At 41.9% G+C, this 20,223-nt stretch overlaps 2 protein-coding genes across 2 annotated transcripts; one reads left to right on the forward strand and one right to left on the reverse strand.

Annotated features, from left to right (window-relative positions):
* prkg1l (protein kinase cGMP-dependent 1, like) lies at positions 1 to 14,781 on the reverse strand (the record flags this gene model as incomplete). Its single annotated transcript, XM_084457391.1, has 19 exons — positions 1 to 96; positions 389 to 455; positions 542 to 604; positions 984 to 1,106; positions 1,216 to 1,379; positions 4,578 to 4,719; positions 5,839 to 5,928; positions 6,129 to 6,271; positions 6,501 to 6,597; positions 6,697 to 6,771; positions 6,992 to 7,057; positions 8,064 to 8,152; positions 8,335 to 8,412; positions 8,731 to 8,794; positions 9,101 to 9,206; positions 12,404 to 12,517; positions 13,796 to 13,962; positions 14,188 to 14,311; positions 14,592 to 14,781. 19 exons carry the CDS (start codon positions 14,779 to 14,781, stop codon positions 1 to 3), a joined length of 2,058 nt encoding a protein of 685 aa, XP_084313517.1.
* A 2,020-nt stretch (positions 14,782 to 16,801) lies between these two features.
* ubl4a (ubiquitin like 4A) lies at positions 16,802 to 19,829 on the forward strand. The gene is made up of 4 exons (XM_084456811.1): positions 16,802 to 16,941; positions 17,737 to 17,842; positions 18,579 to 18,784; positions 19,278 to 19,829. The coding sequence occupies exons 1-4, from the start codon at positions 16,894 to 16,896 to the stop codon at positions 19,383 to 19,385; spliced, it is 468 nt and encodes a 155-aa protein (XP_084312937.1). The 5' UTR covers positions 16,802 to 16,893; the 3' UTR covers positions 19,386 to 19,829.
* The last annotated feature ends 394 nt before the right edge of the window (positions 19,830 to 20,223 follow it).

A 20,223-nucleotide genomic window follows, 5' to 3' on the forward strand; every position in this document is an offset into this window, starting at 1 on the left:
TCAGAAATCCTTGTCCCACACTGACTCCTCTCCTGGTGGCTCCTCAAGGTTTTCAGTGACTGGTTCCACTTTGCTGTTTTCCAAATGACTGTTGAACTGAAAGATAATATAAAACTCTGTAAACAATCATAAAACTGTATTATGCTATTCTGGGAGGCATAATCCTCAAATTATTCTAACATTCTAACAACAAAAGGAATTTGTATGATGTTGAAGTATTAATATCATGTGACTAACAACATCTCTGGTGTAGTGTCCAATCTAATCCTTTTTAAGGTTAAGGTATGTGCTGTCGTTTTTACATTTTGTTGTAAAGTACATCGAGGCACCACGGTGTGATTTTGCACTCAAAGAATAAATAAATAAAATAAAACAAAATATGTCTTACTTTGGGTATCACCGGTGGGGTCAAAGTGCCTTTGCTAAGTCCTTCCCAGTTGAACCCTTCAAACCATCTGAGAAGACAAACAGAGAAGAGATATGAGCTCATTACAACCGAGCCCCATGGCCGTGGTTCTTCGGTTCTCTCCTCTCATCTCACTTGTGCTTCTGGATGTCCTTGGCCCCGTTCCTGTGGTTCCCCAGTCTCTCCGAGGGGCTGTTCCTGCGAGGCCAAGACAGACACACACAACTCTACACACACAGCTCAACTGGAAATCTCAATAATTCATGTGGTTGTGGTTGTTAAATGCTGTTCTTTTTTTTTTTTGTAACTTTTTATTAATTTTTCAATAATTTTTATTGATAGTTTTGCAATTTACACATACTCATTGATTCACAATAATGAGAATATTTGTGAATTCACAAAAACAACAACAAAAAATAAATAAATAAAAATAATTGTATAAATAATAAAGATAATGCAGTGTCATGCGGGCTTCCTCTCTCATTCACATGCAGCGTAATACAGTATTTACATCCTGATGATTTGTGGTGTCTTTCGTAGTTAAATGGTGTTCTGAGGTGTATGGGGTGTGTCACACCTGCACAGCTTCTTAATTAGGCTCGACGCGTTCTTGCCGATTGTTTTGGGGAACTCGACCAGGTCGATACCCCGGATGGTGGCGGTGAATGTCCGCAGCGGGTCAGGGTCACAAAACGGGAGACTGGATGAGGAGAAAGGATTAGGGAAGACATCAATGGTCACTCAAAAGGAGATGAAAACCCCAGGAGAAAAGCTCTGAAGCTCTACAGGGTAATAACGTCTAATCTCACCTTCCGCTCAGCAGCTCAAACACAAAAATACCCAGCGACCAGAGGTCTGCAGACATGCTGTGGCCCTGATTCAGGATGACCTCGGGAGCCATGTAGCCCGGTGTGCCACAAAACGTCCAAGTCTTCTTCCCCAAGCCGACCTTCTTAGCACATCCCAGTCCCACCTACAAACGACAGGGGGCAGTAGAGGTGGGTATCACGGCTCGAGTTCGACTCTATTGTATTTCGTGTTTGATATAGTCAGCAGTCTTGATAATCACCAGCACCAGACCCGCCTGAGGCGTTTGATACGACGAATCACAGCATTTTATTAAATAGGCTGTCCTCCATAGGTCTAGACAAGCTATTGGTTAACTGGTTCTCAAATGATCTTACTGGGAGGACTCAGGCTGTTGTTACTGATGGGTTTAAATCAAGCTCTCTTGTAATTGGTAAGGGTGTCCCACAGGGGTCCGTCTTAGGTCCATTTTTATTTACTATTCATTTTTGGGGATCAATTAAATTCCTCACGGCTCGGCCTGGGAATGGACTAGACAACCCTGGGTGGCAGATCTATAATCAGAATCACTTCTACTACATACCTGTGGAAGTTCATTAGGGTTGTAGATGAAAATAAATTTGGTCTGAAAAAAACCCCGCCATACATACCCCTTATTGTTTTTTCGGGTGGAAATTATTTTTTTGGGATCAATTAAATTCCTCACTGCTTGGCCTAGGAATGGACTAGACACCCCTGGGTGGCAGATCTATAATCAGAATCACTTCTACTACATATATGTTGAAGTTCATGAGGTTTGTAGATGAAAATAAATTTGGTCTGAAAAAAAAACCGCCATACATACCCCTTAGGTTTTTTTGGGGTGGACATTTTTTGGGGGGGATCAATTCAATTCCTCATGGCTCAGCCTAGTAATGGACTAGACACCCCTGGGTGGCAGATTTATAATCAGAATCACTTGTACTACATATCTGTGGAAGTTCATGAGGTTTGTAGATGAAAAGAAATTTGTTCTGAAAAAAAAAAAACGCCATACATACCCCTCATGTTTTTTGGGGGTGGACATTTTTTGGGGGGGATCAATTCAATTCCTCACGGCTCAGCCTAGGAATGGACTAGACACCCCTGGGTGGCAGATCTATAATCAGAATCACTTCTACTACATATCTGTGGAAGTTCATGAGGTTTGTAGATGAAAATAAATTTGGTCTGGAAAAAAAAAAAGCCATACATACCCCTTATGTTTTTTTTGAATGGACATTTTTTGGGGGAATCAATTAAATCCCTCAGTGCTTGGCCTAGGAATGGACTAGACACCCCTGGGTGGCAGATCTATAATCAGAATTACTTGTACTACATACCTGTGGAAGTTCATGAGGATTGTAGATGAAAAGAAATTTGGTCTGAAAAAAATGCCATACATACCCCTTATGTTTTTTTTGAGTGGACATTTTTGGGGGAGATCAATTAAATTCCTCACTGCTTGGCCTAGGAATGGACTAGACACCCCTGGGTGGCAGATCTATAATCAGAATCACTTCTACTACATATCTGTGGAAGTTCATGAGGTTTGTAGATGAAAATAAATTTGGTCTGAAAAAAAAAAAGCCATACATACCCCTTATGTTTTTTTGGGGTGGACATTTTTTGGGGAGATCAATTCAATTCCTCATGGCTCGGCCTAGGAATGGACTAGACACCCCTGGGTGGCAGATCTATAATCAGAATCACTTGTACTACATATCTGTGGAAGTTCATGAGGTTTGTAGATGAAAATAAATTTGTTCTGGGAAAAAAAAAACGCCATACATACCCCTTATGTTTTTTGGGGGTGGACATTTTTTGGGGGGGATCAATTCAATTCCTCACGGCTCAGCCTAGGAATGGACAAGACACCCCTGGGTGGCAGATCTATAATCAGAATCACTTGTACTACATACCTGCGAAAGTTCATGAAGATTGTAGATAAAAAGAAATTTCGTCTTAAAAAAATGCCATACATACCCCTTATTGTTCTTGCGGGTGGAAATTTAATAACATTGTGCCCCCTTTCCCACACTGTTCTGTCCATTATAATGCGTACAGGACAGTCCTATACAGTGCAGGATCCACTCTTAGAACGGCCGCTGCAAATGTGCAGTCTGCTTTTGATGCTTTCCTGCTGTCTGCTATTGGGCTCCTAAATTCCGACAAGACAAAATGTATGTTTTTTCCAAAGTCTTGTGGTACTGATACCAGTATTAGTGCTGCAGTATTGTGAATTGTAAGACTTAAGCATGAAACTTTCAGCATATGATCTATTCACCCCAAGGATTAATTTCAGACTTCCACTTCAGGAGGGACCTTTTACGGCTGTTGCAGCCATTTTCCAAAATGGCCATCAAAATGGTGGGCGCTTCAGTCTGTTTTGACTGCAGGGGGCATATATAGTAGTGCTGTGGTGATACAAGCATGAAAATTGTGATGAGCTGTCTCCATGGGTCACTTGACAAGAAGCCACTTGAAATTTCAAGATGGCTACCATTTTTCAAGATGGGCGCCACTTTAGTGGAGCAGTTATAGTGTGGCAGATAAGCTCATATGTAAAGTATTGTGCTTTTTTTTTTTTTTACCTGGGTGTGGATAGCAGGCTATCATTCCAGATCCATGTGGAGCACATCACCAAAAAGCTAAGGGTAAAGATAGGATTCCTCTTCAGAAATAAGTCTGTTTTCAACAATATGATCTGTCTTTGACTGTGGTGATGTTCTATATATGCATGCCTCGTCCACTTCTCTAAAACCTCTTGATGCAGTATATCATGTTTTATCACTGGTGATGGGTTTCTCAGCCATCACTGTGCTCTGTATAGCAACGCTGGATGGCCCTTGTCACCCAAAGAGAACATTGTCTATTATTTATTTCGAAAGACCTGTCTGGCAGGCTGCCATTTTACTTGTCGTGACCCTTGAGTTTTAGAGAAATGGAACCCCACACTAGGTCACCATCTCCTATAAGGCTGAGCGTACCTCGGTGTAACACCAACGCAAACCTGCCTTTAGTATCCGTGCACCCAAGAGGTGGAACACACGGTAGGACCCCCTAACGCTGGAACAACTAGTCTCGCTGGAGAGGTTCAGGGTTATAATAGAAGGTGTTCTCCATGTTAACAGCTCATGTTTCTTGTAGTCTTGTCTTTATTCTGGGATCTCATGACTTCATGCTTGATTTTATGTTGTTTTGTTGTATCAAGTTCCTATTTTGTATGTTAAAATTGTAATCAGGGCAGCATTAAAAAGAGAGCTTGCTCTAAATTGTATTCCCTGAATAAATAAAAGTTTCAATTCAATTCATACATGGTTGGATTTCTACTGTGTATTTGTACCAGTTTAGCATATCCGCGCTGGTCCAGGATTACGTTCTCTGGCTTGAGGTCTCTGTAGACGACGCCTCGACAGTGCAGGTAGATGAGTGCCTGAACCACGCAGGCCGTGTAGAAACGGGTGGTGCCGTCATCAAACTGGGCTCTGAAACGTAGAAGGTAACAGTTCTTTAGCTAAAATAAACCGTACCGGTCCTGGGAAAAGGTATTTAAAGCTACATGAGATATCTCGGCACTTTGGCGCCCCCTCTGGTCGTGATAAAATCGGCACTGCATTTTAAGAACCACACTTCCCACAATTCCCCACTCACTCTCTGTAATGATGGGAAATAAATATAACAAACGTGCGTGTAGCAGACTGGACTGGAAGATTGTAGCTACTTCAATGGACTTTCTGGAAGGATGGCTTCAATGCAGGTAAATACTGGTCTTCTTTCTTTTATGTGCATGTAGATAAATTCGCGGGGCAAAGTGTTTGTTGTCTTCCTGATATTGTGACACGCAAAACGCGTCACTTCCGCTTCCACTAAAAGATTTCCTGCCAGTGTACTAGCCAGTACACTGAGATTCTAAAATAATAAATTCACAGGGTCTCATGCAGTCTCATGTCATGAAAGCGATTTTTGGGGTCTTGCTAATGCCAGTTCATAAACTAATAGCAAGTAAAGGTGAATATTGAACTATAAAAAAGTTATCTCATTGAGCTTTAATCTCTATAAAAATCCATCACTGTCAATATGAATGTCATAGGCAATGGTGTTTGATCCATTATTGTTGGAGAGTTAATCATTGAAGTTTATAATGGAGTGTTTTCCGTACATGGTTAGACAGAGAGAACGTCCACCAACTGTATGTAGCTCCCACAGTGAGTTTTAATAAATAGGGCACAATGTTTCGGCCAAAACGGCCTTATCAGGTGCGGGACGGCTGTAGCTCAGTTGGTAGAAGTGGGTCGTTCAATGATCAAAGGGTCAGTGGTTCGAATCCCAGCTCCGACTGTCCACATGTCGAAGTATTCTTGAGCAAGACACCTAACCCCAAATTGCTCCCAATGAGCAGGTTAGCACCTTGCATGGCAGCTACTGTGAATGGGTGAATGAGAGGCCATTGTAAAGCGCTTTGAGTGCCGCTAAGGTGGAAAAGCGCTATATAAGTGCAGTCCATTTACCATTCATTTCTTTAGGCGCCCTTTTTATTAAAACTCATGGTGGGAGATATATACAGTGGGCGGACATTCTCTCTGTCCTCACTGTGAGTTCTGTACCTGTCTTGCAGCAGACTCCAGAGCTCTCCCCCTAGACACGCTTCGGTTAGCATGTACAGGCACTTAGCATCTCTGAAGGTACAGTATAACCTATACAACACAACGGGAAACACATTATACACCATCATCATTATGCATCATCATTATTCATCATCCTTATACATCATCGTTACACATAATAATAAAGAGGATCAAATTGTCCTGTCGAGTTATTTTTAGGATTGAGGTGGCGTGGAATAAGGTAGTGTCAGCTTCAGATGAGCTGCGATTGGTCGATGGTGGATGGTCACCTGACGATGAATGGACAGCGGGCTTCCATGAGGTTGAGTCTCTCCCTCAGTATGTGCTCCTGTTGGCCTGTGTTCAGTAACAGACGCTTTCGTAACACCCTCATGGCGAACGGGCACCTGATGTTGCTTTTGTTCAGCTTCACCTGGTGGAGGTCAAGGTCAAGGTCAACTTTATTTATATAGCACATTTAAAATCAAAGTTGCACCAAAGTGCTTTACAGTATATAAAATAAATAAAAAACAGACAATACATACAAACAATACTGAATATAAAAGTGCACCAGCATTAATACAACACCAAAATGTATAGGTTGATTCCTGAAAGCAGCACAGACAACTAGAGAAGCAGAAAGCTATTAGCCGTTAGCTCACCAGCTCCACACGGCCTATCTCCCCCTCTCCAAGATGGCAGATGACCTGGAAATCACTGAGAGTCGTGTTGCAGAGTACAGCAGCATGCTCGTCTGACCTGATCACATGTAAAAGAAGGGTTAAAGCCTGTATTGCTTTGACATCAATCAGCTATACTTTGAAAACCGTTTCAGGTGATACAGTGTGATGCATCTACTTGGCTGTGGAGTCGCTGCTGTCCTGAACGTTATGACCGTCATCCATCACACTGCCGATGATCTGTCTGAAAGACCTGGAAAGACAGGGTCAGATGTCTGGAGACAACGCCAGCGGTCTCTGAGAATACTGCTATCACATTCCCATTATTATTATTATTAGATGATACTGTCAGGACATATCTGATATCAGTACTGCCTGAGATTGTCCATTATATTGGTGTTTCGCTTCAAATAAGGTGAGAGGAAATAGAGCTTACATTCTTCCACCTGAACGGTTATCTCTGAATCACTTACTCTCTGTCTATCACCAAGCACGTGACGTCACTAGCAGCGATCACATTCACCGTCCGCACATCGTCTCTGGTGACAGAGGAAATGGTGCAAGTTGAAAGGTTCCCACAATGACACATTACCCACAGTGGGGAACAAGGCAAAAACCACTGACATCAGCCAGGCATTATAGTCAGGCTCATTATGTTTTGATTTGAACTTTTGTTGGATTTTTGGGGTGATTTGCAAAACTATAGCCTACATTTTTGGAAAGGGTATATATAAGGAATCAGAAAATCTATGTTTCCATATTCCCAGATGTCTATGTGGCGGCCATCTTGGAATTTACAAAATGGCTGCTTTCTAAAAATGTATAGTTTTGCAAATCCCGCCAAAAATCCAACAAAAGAAATTGCAAACCTGACTATTAACTATGTTCTTCCCTGAGGATTATTCAACAGGGACATTTCAAAACACATTTGTGTGGTTATAATTTTGAGAGGAAAAAAACATTGAATTTGATGGATATGAATGAGCATATTGTCCCCAGCAACCACTGGCCCCATGACTGGAGTTGATTATTAGTGATACAGTTATGGGTGAAAACAATCACAGAGAAAACGTCTCCCCTTTCTTGTCATCCATCTGAATTGGATGATTTCTATCCAGAAATACATACAGAATGTGTTTACACAAGAGTTAGTCGTTCCCATACGATGTCCCAATGAATATCATGGGACGTGATGAATGACATGCTGAATGTAGTACTATCATGTTATAGACTAGTCTATAACATGAATGACATGCTGAATGTAGTACGATCATGTTATAGACTAGTCTATAACATGAATGACATGCTGAATGTAGTACTATCATGTTATAGATTAGTCTATAACATGAATGACATGCTGAATGTAGTACTATCATGTTATAGACTAGTCTATAACATGAATGACATGCTGAATGTAGTACTATCATGTTATAGACTAGTCTATAACATGAATGACATGCTGAAAGTAGTACTATCATGTTATAGACTGTGCAGTATAAGCCTGGGATAAGAGCACTTTTAACTAAAAGCTTTTAACTGACTCACCCTCTCAGAGCTTTCTCTCCGAACCAATGCCCACAAGAGAGAGTAGACAATTCAACCTCCTCCGTGGATTTATTCTCCGTAAACTTCACCTGTGGAGATTCAGAAGAGGTTCATCTTCTATCTCTCATATCTCACCATATTTCCACTCAAATTAATTAGCACCACCTGTGAAGTTTGGTTTTTGCATTAAAAAAAAAAACCTGTGTAGATGCTTATTTTTGCCTTCCATTTTATGAAGCTTATTCCCAGAAAGCCTCATCCTCTTCCTCACCTGTCCCTTGCTGATGATGTAGAAAGTGTCCCCTGTGGCGCCCTGTCGAATGATGTAATCACTCTTTGCGTAGTGTGTCTGTGAATCGGCCCGGCGAGTGTTGAAGGAGAGGTCAAACCAAGGAGATACAGACGGGAAAAGAAACACACAGTATCTAGCTTACCAACAATCCTGGGGGATCAACCACTGATTCTAGAGCTTTTGTCTATCTGCCTGCTTAACATCACCAGCATAGCGCAAATATACTGTGTACACTTTGACTGGAGAATACACGGCAGTTGTGTTGTATGTGCGTTAACAGTTACAGAGCCATTTGCTGAATTGTGTTTTGGGGAACATGGTTTACAGTATGGATGGATGCAGAGAGAATGTCTGGTAAACACGACGGTTCTGTACCTCCTCCAGCGCATCGGCCATCTTCCTCAGAACATCTTCTGGGAGGGAACGCAGGAAGGGCACACTGCAGCCAGACACACACACACACACACACATACACACACGCAAGCACACACACACACACGCACGCACGCACGCACACACGCACGCACGCACGCACACACACACACACATACACACACACACACACACACACACGCACACGCGCACACGCACGCACGCACGCACGCACGCACGCACGCACACACAGATAAGCATCATGGCAGCAAGAACGCTGACCAACAATATGACATTTCAACCATGGCGGCGCGGCAGCTAGAATACAGAGTGGCGTCGGTAGTCTAGTCTGACACGTCAGAGAGGGGTTCACCAGCACAGCAGCTCCATGGAGCGGGACAGGCTGCCCAGCGCGCTCTGCATCATGCCGCTCTGGAAGCTCCCGCGGTCCAGAACCCAACACTTGCTGTTTGTTATTGCTGAAGTGAGAGAGAGAGAGAGAGAGAGAGAGAGAGAGAGAGACAGAGCCAGAGGGAGATATAGAGAGAGAGGAAAGAGAATGACAAATAAGGTTGCTCTAAAATTTTACTGAGAGACATAACGGATTCATGTGAGTCGAGTAAATTATGAACACGGACAGTTGTGAGAGTGGAGCCTACACTACTGAATCTATGCCGAGTGTCAAACATAACGGTAATTTCTTTGCTCAACCTAGCAGATGTCGGCGCAAACTGTCAAGTTCAAGGTCAAGGTCAAGAGATTTGTTGAATTGTCAAAGGAGAACCAGCTTCAACTCAATATCAACAAGATGGAGGAGCTGGTGGTGGACTTCAGAAAGAACAGGAGTCCTCCAACCCCCATCACCATCCAGGTGGACTCATCCAAGTTCCTGGGAGTGCACCTGAACAACAGACTGGACTGGACTGACAACACTGAGGCCTCTACAGGAAAGGACAGAGCAGACTGTTCTTCCTCAGGAGGCTCAGGTCCTTGGTGTGTAGCAGGCTGCTGAGGATGTTCTACCAGTCTGTGGGAGCAGCACAATGTTCTTTGCCGTTGCCTGCTGGGGAGGCAACGCCAGGTCTGGGGAGTCAAACAAGCTGAACTAGCTGGTGAGGAGGGCTGGCTCTGACGTGGGGCAACAACTGGACAGTCTGGAGGCTGTGGTGGAGAGGAGGATGAGGGACAAACTGAAGTCTATCCTAGACGACCCCTCCCACCCCCTCCATGACGAGCTGTGGCAGATAGGGAGCTCTTTCAGCCACAGGCTCCTCCCACCCACAGGCTCCTCCCACCCAGGTGCAATACGGAGCGGTTCAGACGTTCCTTTGTGCCAGCGGCCATCAGACTCTATAACAGTGCCTGAGTGTATAATAGGAGTGTGCACGTATGTATACATGTGTATTACTAGATATACTGTATCTCGACAGCCTGTATGTATATGCCCTCCATATAATTTGCATATTATAATATATTGACAGTTAATATATAGGGGAATATATTTTCTTTGCTAAGGGCTGTCTCTGCTTTCCATCAAGGTCAACTCCTCCAAACACAATCTGTAAGTGCTTCTTCCTGTCAGGTTAAGTGGATAAATGGATAAACACCAAGAACTGAATGTACAGTATACAACCATAACCACATGTCTGTTCTATCAGCCGGGGCGGCTGTAGCTCAGTTGGGGCGGCTGTAGCTCAGTTGGTAGTGTGGGTCGTTCAGTGATCGAAGGGTCAGTGGTTCGAATCCCACCTCCAACTGTCCACATGTCGAAGTGTTCTTGTGCAAGACACCTAACCCCAAATTGCTCCCAATGTTAGGCCTGTTAGCATGTTAGCAGGTTAGCACCTTGCATGGCAGCTACCGCCATTGGTGTGTGAATGTGTGTGTGAATGGGTGAATGAGAGGCCATTGTAAAGCGCTTTGAGTGCCGCTAAGGTGGAAAAGCGCTATATAAGTGCAGTCCATTTACCATTCTATGGAAAGAGGAGAAAACAGAATTCTGAAGGTTGTAAATGAATAATGACCCAGATTTATTCATTTCTGCAGCTGGTATATGGAGACTGTTCTTTTCCAATCCCCATACTGATAGTTGGTCTATGCACAGAGTACGCACTGTACAAACGCTTTACTGAATGGGCTTCATAGAATCTACAGCAATCACTTGGTCTTTCTAGCTGCTGAACTCAAAACGTCAAATATAATTGTTGCTTTTTATCTGACAGAATCTAAATGCTAAATGCTGAATTGGACAGATGATGTCAAATTAACATCCATTTTGAACTGACAGATCATTGCAACACTGCTATGAGTTCTACAGTCCATGGCATTTCCTGCTAGGGGCATACTCAGTGTGAATGCCAAACCTAATCTTTATTTTTAGCTGCGACTCACAGAACTAGCTCACAATAGGTCGTTTGATTGGTCAGTTGGTCCACAAAAACTGTGTCTGGCTAGTCTGGGGACAATCGCTTTGCATTTTACTGGTCTAAGGCATGTCTAGGGCAAGTGGCATACACCAGATGACAGTTTTGAATCAGGATCTGTATCTTATAGTGAATGGAGGTTCTGCTCCCCCGAGGAGAGCCTTGTGAACAAATCGAGGTTTGGTCTGGCTGCATACGTGTGGTGCACAAGCACGTACGCAGTCTCAGATATTGCAAATTCATACTTGTTTCCCCTAAACCTTCGTCGACGTCACCTTGACTTAGACCACAGGAAATTCTCTTTGAAGGCAGACAGAGAAACCTAATTTCAGCTCAGCAAGGAGAATAAGAATCCAGGGTCACAGTTAAAAGAGGAGAATGTGAGTGAAAAAGCCAAGGGCATAAACTGCGAGCTGTTGTGGAAAATATACTGTAGCAGAGCAAATTAGAGGAGTGAGAATAAAAGAACGAGATACTAGCACCGCTCTGAAAGAGAACAAGGAAAGTGTGGGGGAAAGAGGACAGGGCCGACAGCGAGAGACAGAGAGCAGCAAACTGATTTCTATTTTCACCGATCCTGTCCGTTCACTCAACCTATTTATTTGTGAAAGCAGGTCAGATGTGAGCAGCAGTGTCTGGGAGTCTGGGTTCCCATAATGCTCTGGGCTCAGACACTGGAGCAATACAGCTCTGTCACAGTTTCTACTGTCCATGGAGAATAGCATGCATTATGTATAATAAGAATGTGCTCAGACTGAAATTATATCTTGGTCAGTCAAGAGAAAATTACAATTATGATGAGATACTTTATATAGATAAGATATTTTCATTCATATACAATCTCAGTTTTCAATATCCCGTAGAGGGTATGATGGGTAATATAGGGGGTAGTATAATGACGGGACGAAATAAAGATTCAGCAGGGACAGGAGTAGTCAAGACAACGCTCATGGAAGAATGTGTTTTGTATCCCAGAGACGGTTGTTTGAAGCTGTGATGCTATGTAGGATTCTTTTGATATGACGTTCAACAGAAGTTCAGTCTGACAGCTAATCTATTCAGTTGTGAATATTCCAGCCTAATTTAGACCGTTATTTAGACCCATCTACTCAATCCAAGCAAGGAAAAATTGTATGATCCGATAAATATTTCTTATGATCTATTCAAATTTGCTGTAATGGTAGGCTACAGTACATTGAAATCTCCACACCACCCACTGCCCATGCAGTCTAATACTGAACGTACTGTAATACCTGATATAGAGAAATTATAGGTGCAGTTGTACAGGAGTGCCACTTCTCCAAACACTTGTCCTTTTTCAATCGTGAACAGCTTTTGAGCATCCTTGATTACCTCCATCTTGCCGTCTGTAATAAACACAGAAAATATGAAGAGCAGCCAATACATTATGCAAATATGCATTAGCATTAACTAGGGGTGTAACGATACACTAATCTCACGATACGCTACACAATATTGGGTTGACGATAACAATATGATACAATACACTAAGGGCAGGTGTGAAGCGTTGCAGTAGCGCTGCTGTTCACACCAATAGTGCATTTCTCCACATCTCTACTCCAATACACTTTGTGAATTTAGAGCTTAACTGTTGTAATATCATGGAAAGGCCTAGAGACAAAAGACGTGTTTGTTACCAGCGTTGTGTAGCCAGCGTTCACTGATATACAATAAACATATCACGATATTGTTTTCACCTTGACGATACGTATTGTGACGTTTCTGTATCGCGATATATTGTGACACGATATATTGTTACACCCCTAGCATCAACACTGATTCCCTTGAGGGGAATTGATGATGGTGATGATGACGACAACGACGATGACGACGATGATGACGATGACGGTCTAAGACAGCAGGGAAGAAGATGAGGCGTGACCACGCTTCAGCTCCACCCTTCTCACAGCCGCAGATGGTGACTGAGAGTGAGACCATCACGATATCAGACGAGCACAGCTGTCAAGAGAAGCAACGAGCTTCTCATCTCCACTCCCATAACACTTCCTGGTGCTCAGCTAACAAGGAAAGCCGATTGGACGGCCACATTCCATCACCTGACTACCAGATCTGATATGAGGGGATTATAGGAGACGTCTGAACTCTATCGTCAACGAGCACTCCTAACTTCCTAAATCCAGTACAGAGCAGACCTCTCACCTCCCGGTGACCCCTGACCCCTGGGTGCATTTCACCAGGACACGCCATGAGTGCCTCTTGCTTATCATGCAAACCACAATCTCTCATTCTAATCCTTCTAATTCTAGTATTTCTTATTTCTTATTCTCATTGTGTCAGAAGGCGGTGGCTGCATTAAAAGAGAGGCCGACCCAACTCGTCTGGCGCTAGGGGAGGAAGACACATGGGGAGGTGCCGTGTAACTAATGTGCACATCTTTGGACCAACTTATTACCAGACTAATGAGCTGTAAAAACCCACATTAAACTCCTCGATGAATAATTGATGGAAAGATTAATGTAATCGCTACACTGTAGTTACACGAGTACATTAGGAAAGATGGGAATACTAGCCTTCTTTTGAGATTGACGTTATGCTGTAGACAACAACAGCTTCTGGATCTTGAAAGAACCCATGTAGGGTTCCCCTGATGTAGGTAGACTTACCTTCCAGAACATAGGCACACGTTCCTCTGGCTCCTTCCTGAATGACGAGGAAGTCTTTGTTGACTGTGGCAGGGTACATAGAGTCCATCACAGCCTGGCTTTGCCCACTGTCAAGGTGCTTCAGTAAGTCATTCTCAGAGAAGGCTGTCTGAATCAGCTCCTGCAATCTGGAGAAGGATAGAGTGCCGAATTAATAATACCACTGTGTCTGTTTGACAACAATATATCTAAGGCCTTGAGCTAAGTGTCATGCAGTATTTCTAAATCAATGAAAATCTTTTTTTTACTTTAGAGATTGTAACCACTTGATGAGCTTTAGGGGCTTTAGAGGGTGGGTTTTGCAGGTGGGCCAGGTGACGAATGCAAAATTGTCCTTGATTAGTTTCTCTCACCTCTGGCTTTTATTATAGGTTGTACTGGTGACCACTGGGAGCTTCTTCGGATCCACAATGAGGGGCTCTGAGAATATAGTCTTTCTCTTTGCTCTCTGGGACTCATAACTCTGCACTGAGCACCCTGAAACACACAAGGATGTGTGTTCATAATTCATACTGTATGTTTCTCAATCAATCAATCAATCAATCAAAGCTTTATTTGTATAGCGCATTTCATACCCAGAGGCAACACAATGCGCTTTACAGAGAGTTTCTGTCATTATATACCGGCATATTATATCTAGACTTGTGACAGTGACATAACATTACATTACATATACATGTATTTTAGGTATGTATATATATATATGAGAGTATAAAAGATCCTTGTTGTGGGAGCGTTGGAGAGTAACCCAGCCTACCTGCACTAGCTCCAGATGGTGCTGGCGATGAGCCGGTGGCCCGGTACCGGTCCAGTTCTCCCTGCAGCCTCCGAATGAGGTCATCCTTGGTATCCAACTCAAGCTCCAATTCATCAATGAGCGTGTCCCTTTGGCGAAGCTCCTCAATTTTCAGCTGCAGGGCAAACTGGAGGTCTCGGAGTGTGCCCATTACTGACGAGCAGATGTGACAGGCAGGGAATATTGTTGCCTTTGCTGTCTGACTGTCCGTGATTCGAACAAGCTTAGTCCCTTAGTCCCTTAGTCCTCCTCTCTCTCTGCTCTAAATTGACCACTTGAAACATATACTCTAATAAAGTTTGTTTCTATGTTTTGAAAATGACATGTCGAATAATAATAATTCATAATAGCCTACCGTTTAATTTGGGTGGTATTTAAATATTAAATATTACTAAGTCAACTATTATGCGTTTAACACCTGTACATGTTACTTCCAAAATAATTAGGCTGAATAATGAAGTGAAAATCATACCTTTTTGAAGGATAGGCTACACATAAAACACCTGCGACGTAAAGTCCAATCGTAGTATATAGATTACTGTCACCGGGATGTGCGGAATCTCTGTTGCCTCGATGATCGGGAACAGGTAGACGGACACACACCCTTGGCTCGGATGAATCAGTTTAGGTGTGAATGTCGAAGCAGACTCGGGCGATGACGTATGGTCTTCTCTGGCAGGCTACTCTGGAGGTCCATTCCTATCCTCAACCCTAATGGTTTGGGACCGATGTAAAGTTGGTTTCTTATTGGACATTCAACTGACATTCACATTCGGCATTTTGTGCTTTAGTTAGGGACCGAGGTAAAAGTACAATCACAATCTGGAATTAATTCTGCTCAGATCAATAACTTTGTCAATATTTGACAAAGATTATTCTAATAATGTATTTCCATCTACAATTCGTTTGAGGTGTTTTTGTCAAATATTTGCAAAGTTATTGATCCAAGGAGAATTAGATATACTGTATATTTTATTGATGTTTTTTGTTTAAATCAGCTGCCAATCAATTACTCATGAAAAACAAATATTGTCATAGATGTAAATAATTATTAGAATAAGCTACAATTGGTTTGAGGTGTTTTGTCAAATATTGACAAAGTTATTGATCTAAGCGGAATTATATAGCCTATATATTTCATTGATTTCTTTAATTTTAATCAACTACCAATCAATTAGGCCTAGGCAAAGGTTTTCATGAGTACGAAAGGTAGATATCAAAGGTTGTCATGAAATATATATTTTCATTAAATGTCACTAAATATAGGCTATAATTGTCAAAGGTGTTTTTGCTTAGTTATTGATCTAAGCAGAATGAACTAATGTGGCTACTTGGCTACTGGATGGGACAACATAAAACTAACATAAGTCCAAAAATATAAACACAATATTAACAATTATTTGATTGATTTTGCTGCAGTAGTACATCATATTCATGTTTCCATCAAAAGTATGTGCAATATATTAGCTATGAAAATTGTATGACCTTATGATGAAAACTAGCTAAAGCTAATGTCATTTTCCTGACCTCATATGATGCAGTGTCAACTTCCAGTTTGATGCTTGCCCCACCCCTTTATGTGATGTCACATGGATGAGGACATGCTCAGCTAAAAATTATTTATTATTATTATTTAAATTTAGAATTCCAATCATCGGGTGAGAATATAAACGCTGTACAATTATACTGTCCTATTTGACCTTATGTCCCAGTCACCCTGAATTCACCTATATGTATGTATGTATGTATGTATGTATGTATGTATGTATGTATGTATGTATGTATGTATGTATGTATGTATGTATGCATGCATGTATGTATGTATGTATGTATGTATGTATGTATTTGTGTATGTATGTATGTATGTAGGCTATGTATGTATGTAGGTAGGCCTATGTATGTAGGCTACTGTATAGCCTATGTAGGCTATACATACTTAGTTTCTTTTATATTATATATACATTCGTTTCTATGTATATTCTGCATTCCCAACCTCTAACCCTAACCTGTAATTTCCCACTGCTGAAAGGCTCAAATGTCCTCCTACAGAGATGTAGACTGTAGAGGGTGTAAATGGCTCCTACATGCCCAAACGCCAGGCGGCAGTAGTCAAATTTTACAAACATATCTATCTATCTATCTATCAATCGAATCAACCAGTGAATAAGGCAATGGGTTGCTGATAGGAGTGAGTTGTGGAAAGAATCAACAAATCAACGATTTTAACCAACATTAACTAGCACAAAGTTGACTAGTCAACACAATGATTCTCACTGTTAAACCGCTCCAAGGGAAGGAATGCGCCTTACAGGTAAACCAGGGGCTTTTCTGGGAAGCTACTTCCGCTAGCTAATGCTAGCTAGCAGCTCATGTGCTGCCGTGCTATGTTGTCTGATCTGCTTTTAATTATCAAAGTTAGTTAAAGGAGGAAGCTTTCTTGGTAGACAGTCATGTTTGCTAGCTTCACGGTCGTGTTTAATGTCCAGCTCAGTGTGTTTGAACGGACAGTGACACGTATACTGCCGGTGGAGGCCGAGAGGAGAGCTAGCAGCTGAGTCGGTTAGCTAACTAGGGACGTTTAAGCACATAGTGTACAGTAAGTAGTGAGTACAAAGTTTGATAGTAAGGCAAGGCAAGTTTATTTATATAGCACATTTCAGCCACAGGGCAATTCAAGGTGCTTTACATGAGACATTAAAAGCATTAAAACAAAAAGCAAGACATTAAAGACATTTAAAACAAAAGGCAGGACAAATTAAAAGCATTAAAACTAAAAGCAAGTCATTATAGACATTTAAAACAAAAAGCAGGACAAATAGAATACAGGAATAAAAGTTACAGTGCAGTATACTGATAAACATAGCTCCTCTTAGAAGCACTGGATGTCACCCAAGCCTGCTCAAACAGTGATGGCCCTGTGGCAGGCTAGATCTATCACTAGTAAACCGTAGCCTACTTGGATTGGACTTGGTGCCTGATACAGACTACTGGGTAACCAGTCACAGAGCTGCTGTTACTGTTCTCTGCTGCTTAACGTTACATCTGCCACCACTGTGTCCGTGTGCACTCCTGTGCTCATTTGTCTCATCATGTACTTTCATTTCAGGTCAATGAAGATGAAAAGGTATCCACAGTGAAAGATCTGGTGACTGAACGCCTGAATATACCAGCAAATCAACAGCGGTTGCTCTATAAAGGGAAAACTCTTGCAGGTACCAACACTGACACCAACTGCTCATGCACAGAATGTGGAGGAGTTTCACTCCCTAGAGGTGGCTCAGGATGGATGGATGGGATAAGATGGATCAGATGGATAAGATGGATACTTTAATGATCTCCCTAGGGGGAAATTTGGCATTTCAGCAGTGGAAAAATTACAGCAAGGTTGGAAAATGCACTTGTTGTGAGCATAAAAGGATGGGGATGAACTGGGACTATATACACATCCATATGTACAGCATGTGTACAATATAGTATATAATAAAAAATATGTACGTACATCCAGTCTGTATAAATAGATATGTCAATGAGTATACATATATACATGCAGTACATGCATCCAGCTAGAGAGTTTTTCACACAGCAGCAACCCTGTCTGGTGTTGGACCTGCGTTTGCGAGCTGAGATAGTCAAGGAGTTGTCTCTCCCTTTCACATTGACGACCGTCCGGGTTTTGTGATGAATCCTCAACAGTTAGTAGGGGGTAACTGGACACTGTCAGGGTCAATTGGCTACCAAATTGGATGAAAACGGGATAAAATCCTACAATAAGTATATAAAATAAAATTTAAAAATGTTGAAAAAAGCTGTTATAGGCTACAAAAAAGGTCAACATTTCTAAAATTCCCGAGCTTAACTTCCCATGGTAAATTTCCGGAAAGTTTCCGGAAATTTACCGGAGATTTTCCACCCCTTTGCAACCCTAAACATAACTGTTCCTTCTTTCAGATGAACACAAGTTGAGTGATTATTCCATCGGGCCGGAAGCCAAGTTGAACCTGGTGGTCCGTCCAGCAGGGGAGAGGACAGGAGCGTCTGGGATGGCCGGCAGTAGCATCAGTCCCCCTGGAGGGGTGTGGCAAACGCTGACCACCGTCCTGGCCAAACACTTCAGCCCTGCCGACGCCGCCAAGGTGCAGGAGCAGCTTATCAAGGTATTCAGATTCAGAAAACTTTGTCGGTCGTGACAGAAAATCGTCTTAGACTGGCTTAACAATGAACACATTTCAACTGATGAGAGAATTCCATTCCATTTCATAGTCGGTCTCAGCTGTCATTCCAAAGTGCACATCGTTCATGTTTTATTCCACAGTAAATGGGGTACATTGTAATAGTTTCACTTTGGATTATTATGGTATCTGTCCATATAATAAAATAATAATCCATTATTATATAGTCATAATTATGCAATTTATATAATATTATAATTTTATATAATAAAAGAACAATCCATTATAATATAGTGATAATTATGCAATTTATATTATATTATTTTATATAATAAAATAATAATCCATTATAATATAGTGATAATTATGTAATTTTATGACTAGTAAAATTTTACGACTAGTAAAATGACTACAGCTTGTTATTGTTGTACTGTTGACTATTATTCTCCAGCCATTGCTAAACTGGTCTCTCCTGCAGGATTATGAGCGATCTCTCCGGCAACTCAGTCTAGACGACATTGAGCGTCTTGCTGGACGCCTGCTCCACCCCGACAGTGAAGGAATGGACACCTCATACATGGACTGAGACGCCTCATACAGTATGATGTCATTAGAGAAATGGTCAAGAGATCAGTAGGTGGCATTTGAAAGCGCATGGTTGGGGAGCTGCAGTCTAATATCTTGATCCGAGAGTCCGCACATGGATGGTTTTCAAGTAAACCCAACGACACAGCTTCCAGATGACAGCTTATTTGTTTCCTCCTGACATTCCTTTTTCAATTGATTGACTAGTCGTTTTTGATCAAAGAAGACTTAACCTTTAACAATCCAAGGACTGTTGATCTGAACTTCTCGGGTGCTGCTACAAACATGCTCCTCGGGAACACTGACTTATATTGGAGGTTCCTATTTATTGCAATGTGTCGGATGATTATGATGGTTGTCAAACTATGCGAGGATTTAAATGTTTGTTTTGTCTGGTAGCTGGTGTTTATTGTGTGATTTGTAAATATGTTTATAAGCAAGCAAACAAATAAACAAACTTGATGTGAATCTTTACTAAACATTTAGTTAAGTCTAGTTTTTTTTTAACAGTATTGTTTTATCATATACTGTAGGGGTTGAGATCTGAAATAGGAACCAATATCACAAACAAGGAAGGACCGGGTGTGGAGGGCAACGCCAAAATAGTGATTGAACGGTATTCCAGCCAATGAGCGCAAGGCACCATGCACGGTGCGAATCGTGTAGCCAATCGTCTTATTAGAAGATGACGTCGGACCCCACCTACCTTTCAATGCCACTGGAGCAAAACAAACCGGTAGATGTTGCCCGCGGAACTCACAGATGAAACTAGAATTGATTTTAGCGACCACACCTAGAATCATACCAAAGTATGCAGTGAAGACGGACTGTTTGGATTA

Source organism: Borostomias antarcticus, assembly GCF_949987555.1.
Source record: "Borostomias antarcticus genome assembly, chromosome: 23".
Classification (NCBI taxonomy): domain Eukaryota; kingdom Metazoa; phylum Chordata; class Actinopteri; order Stomiiformes; family Stomiidae; genus Borostomias; species Borostomias antarcticus.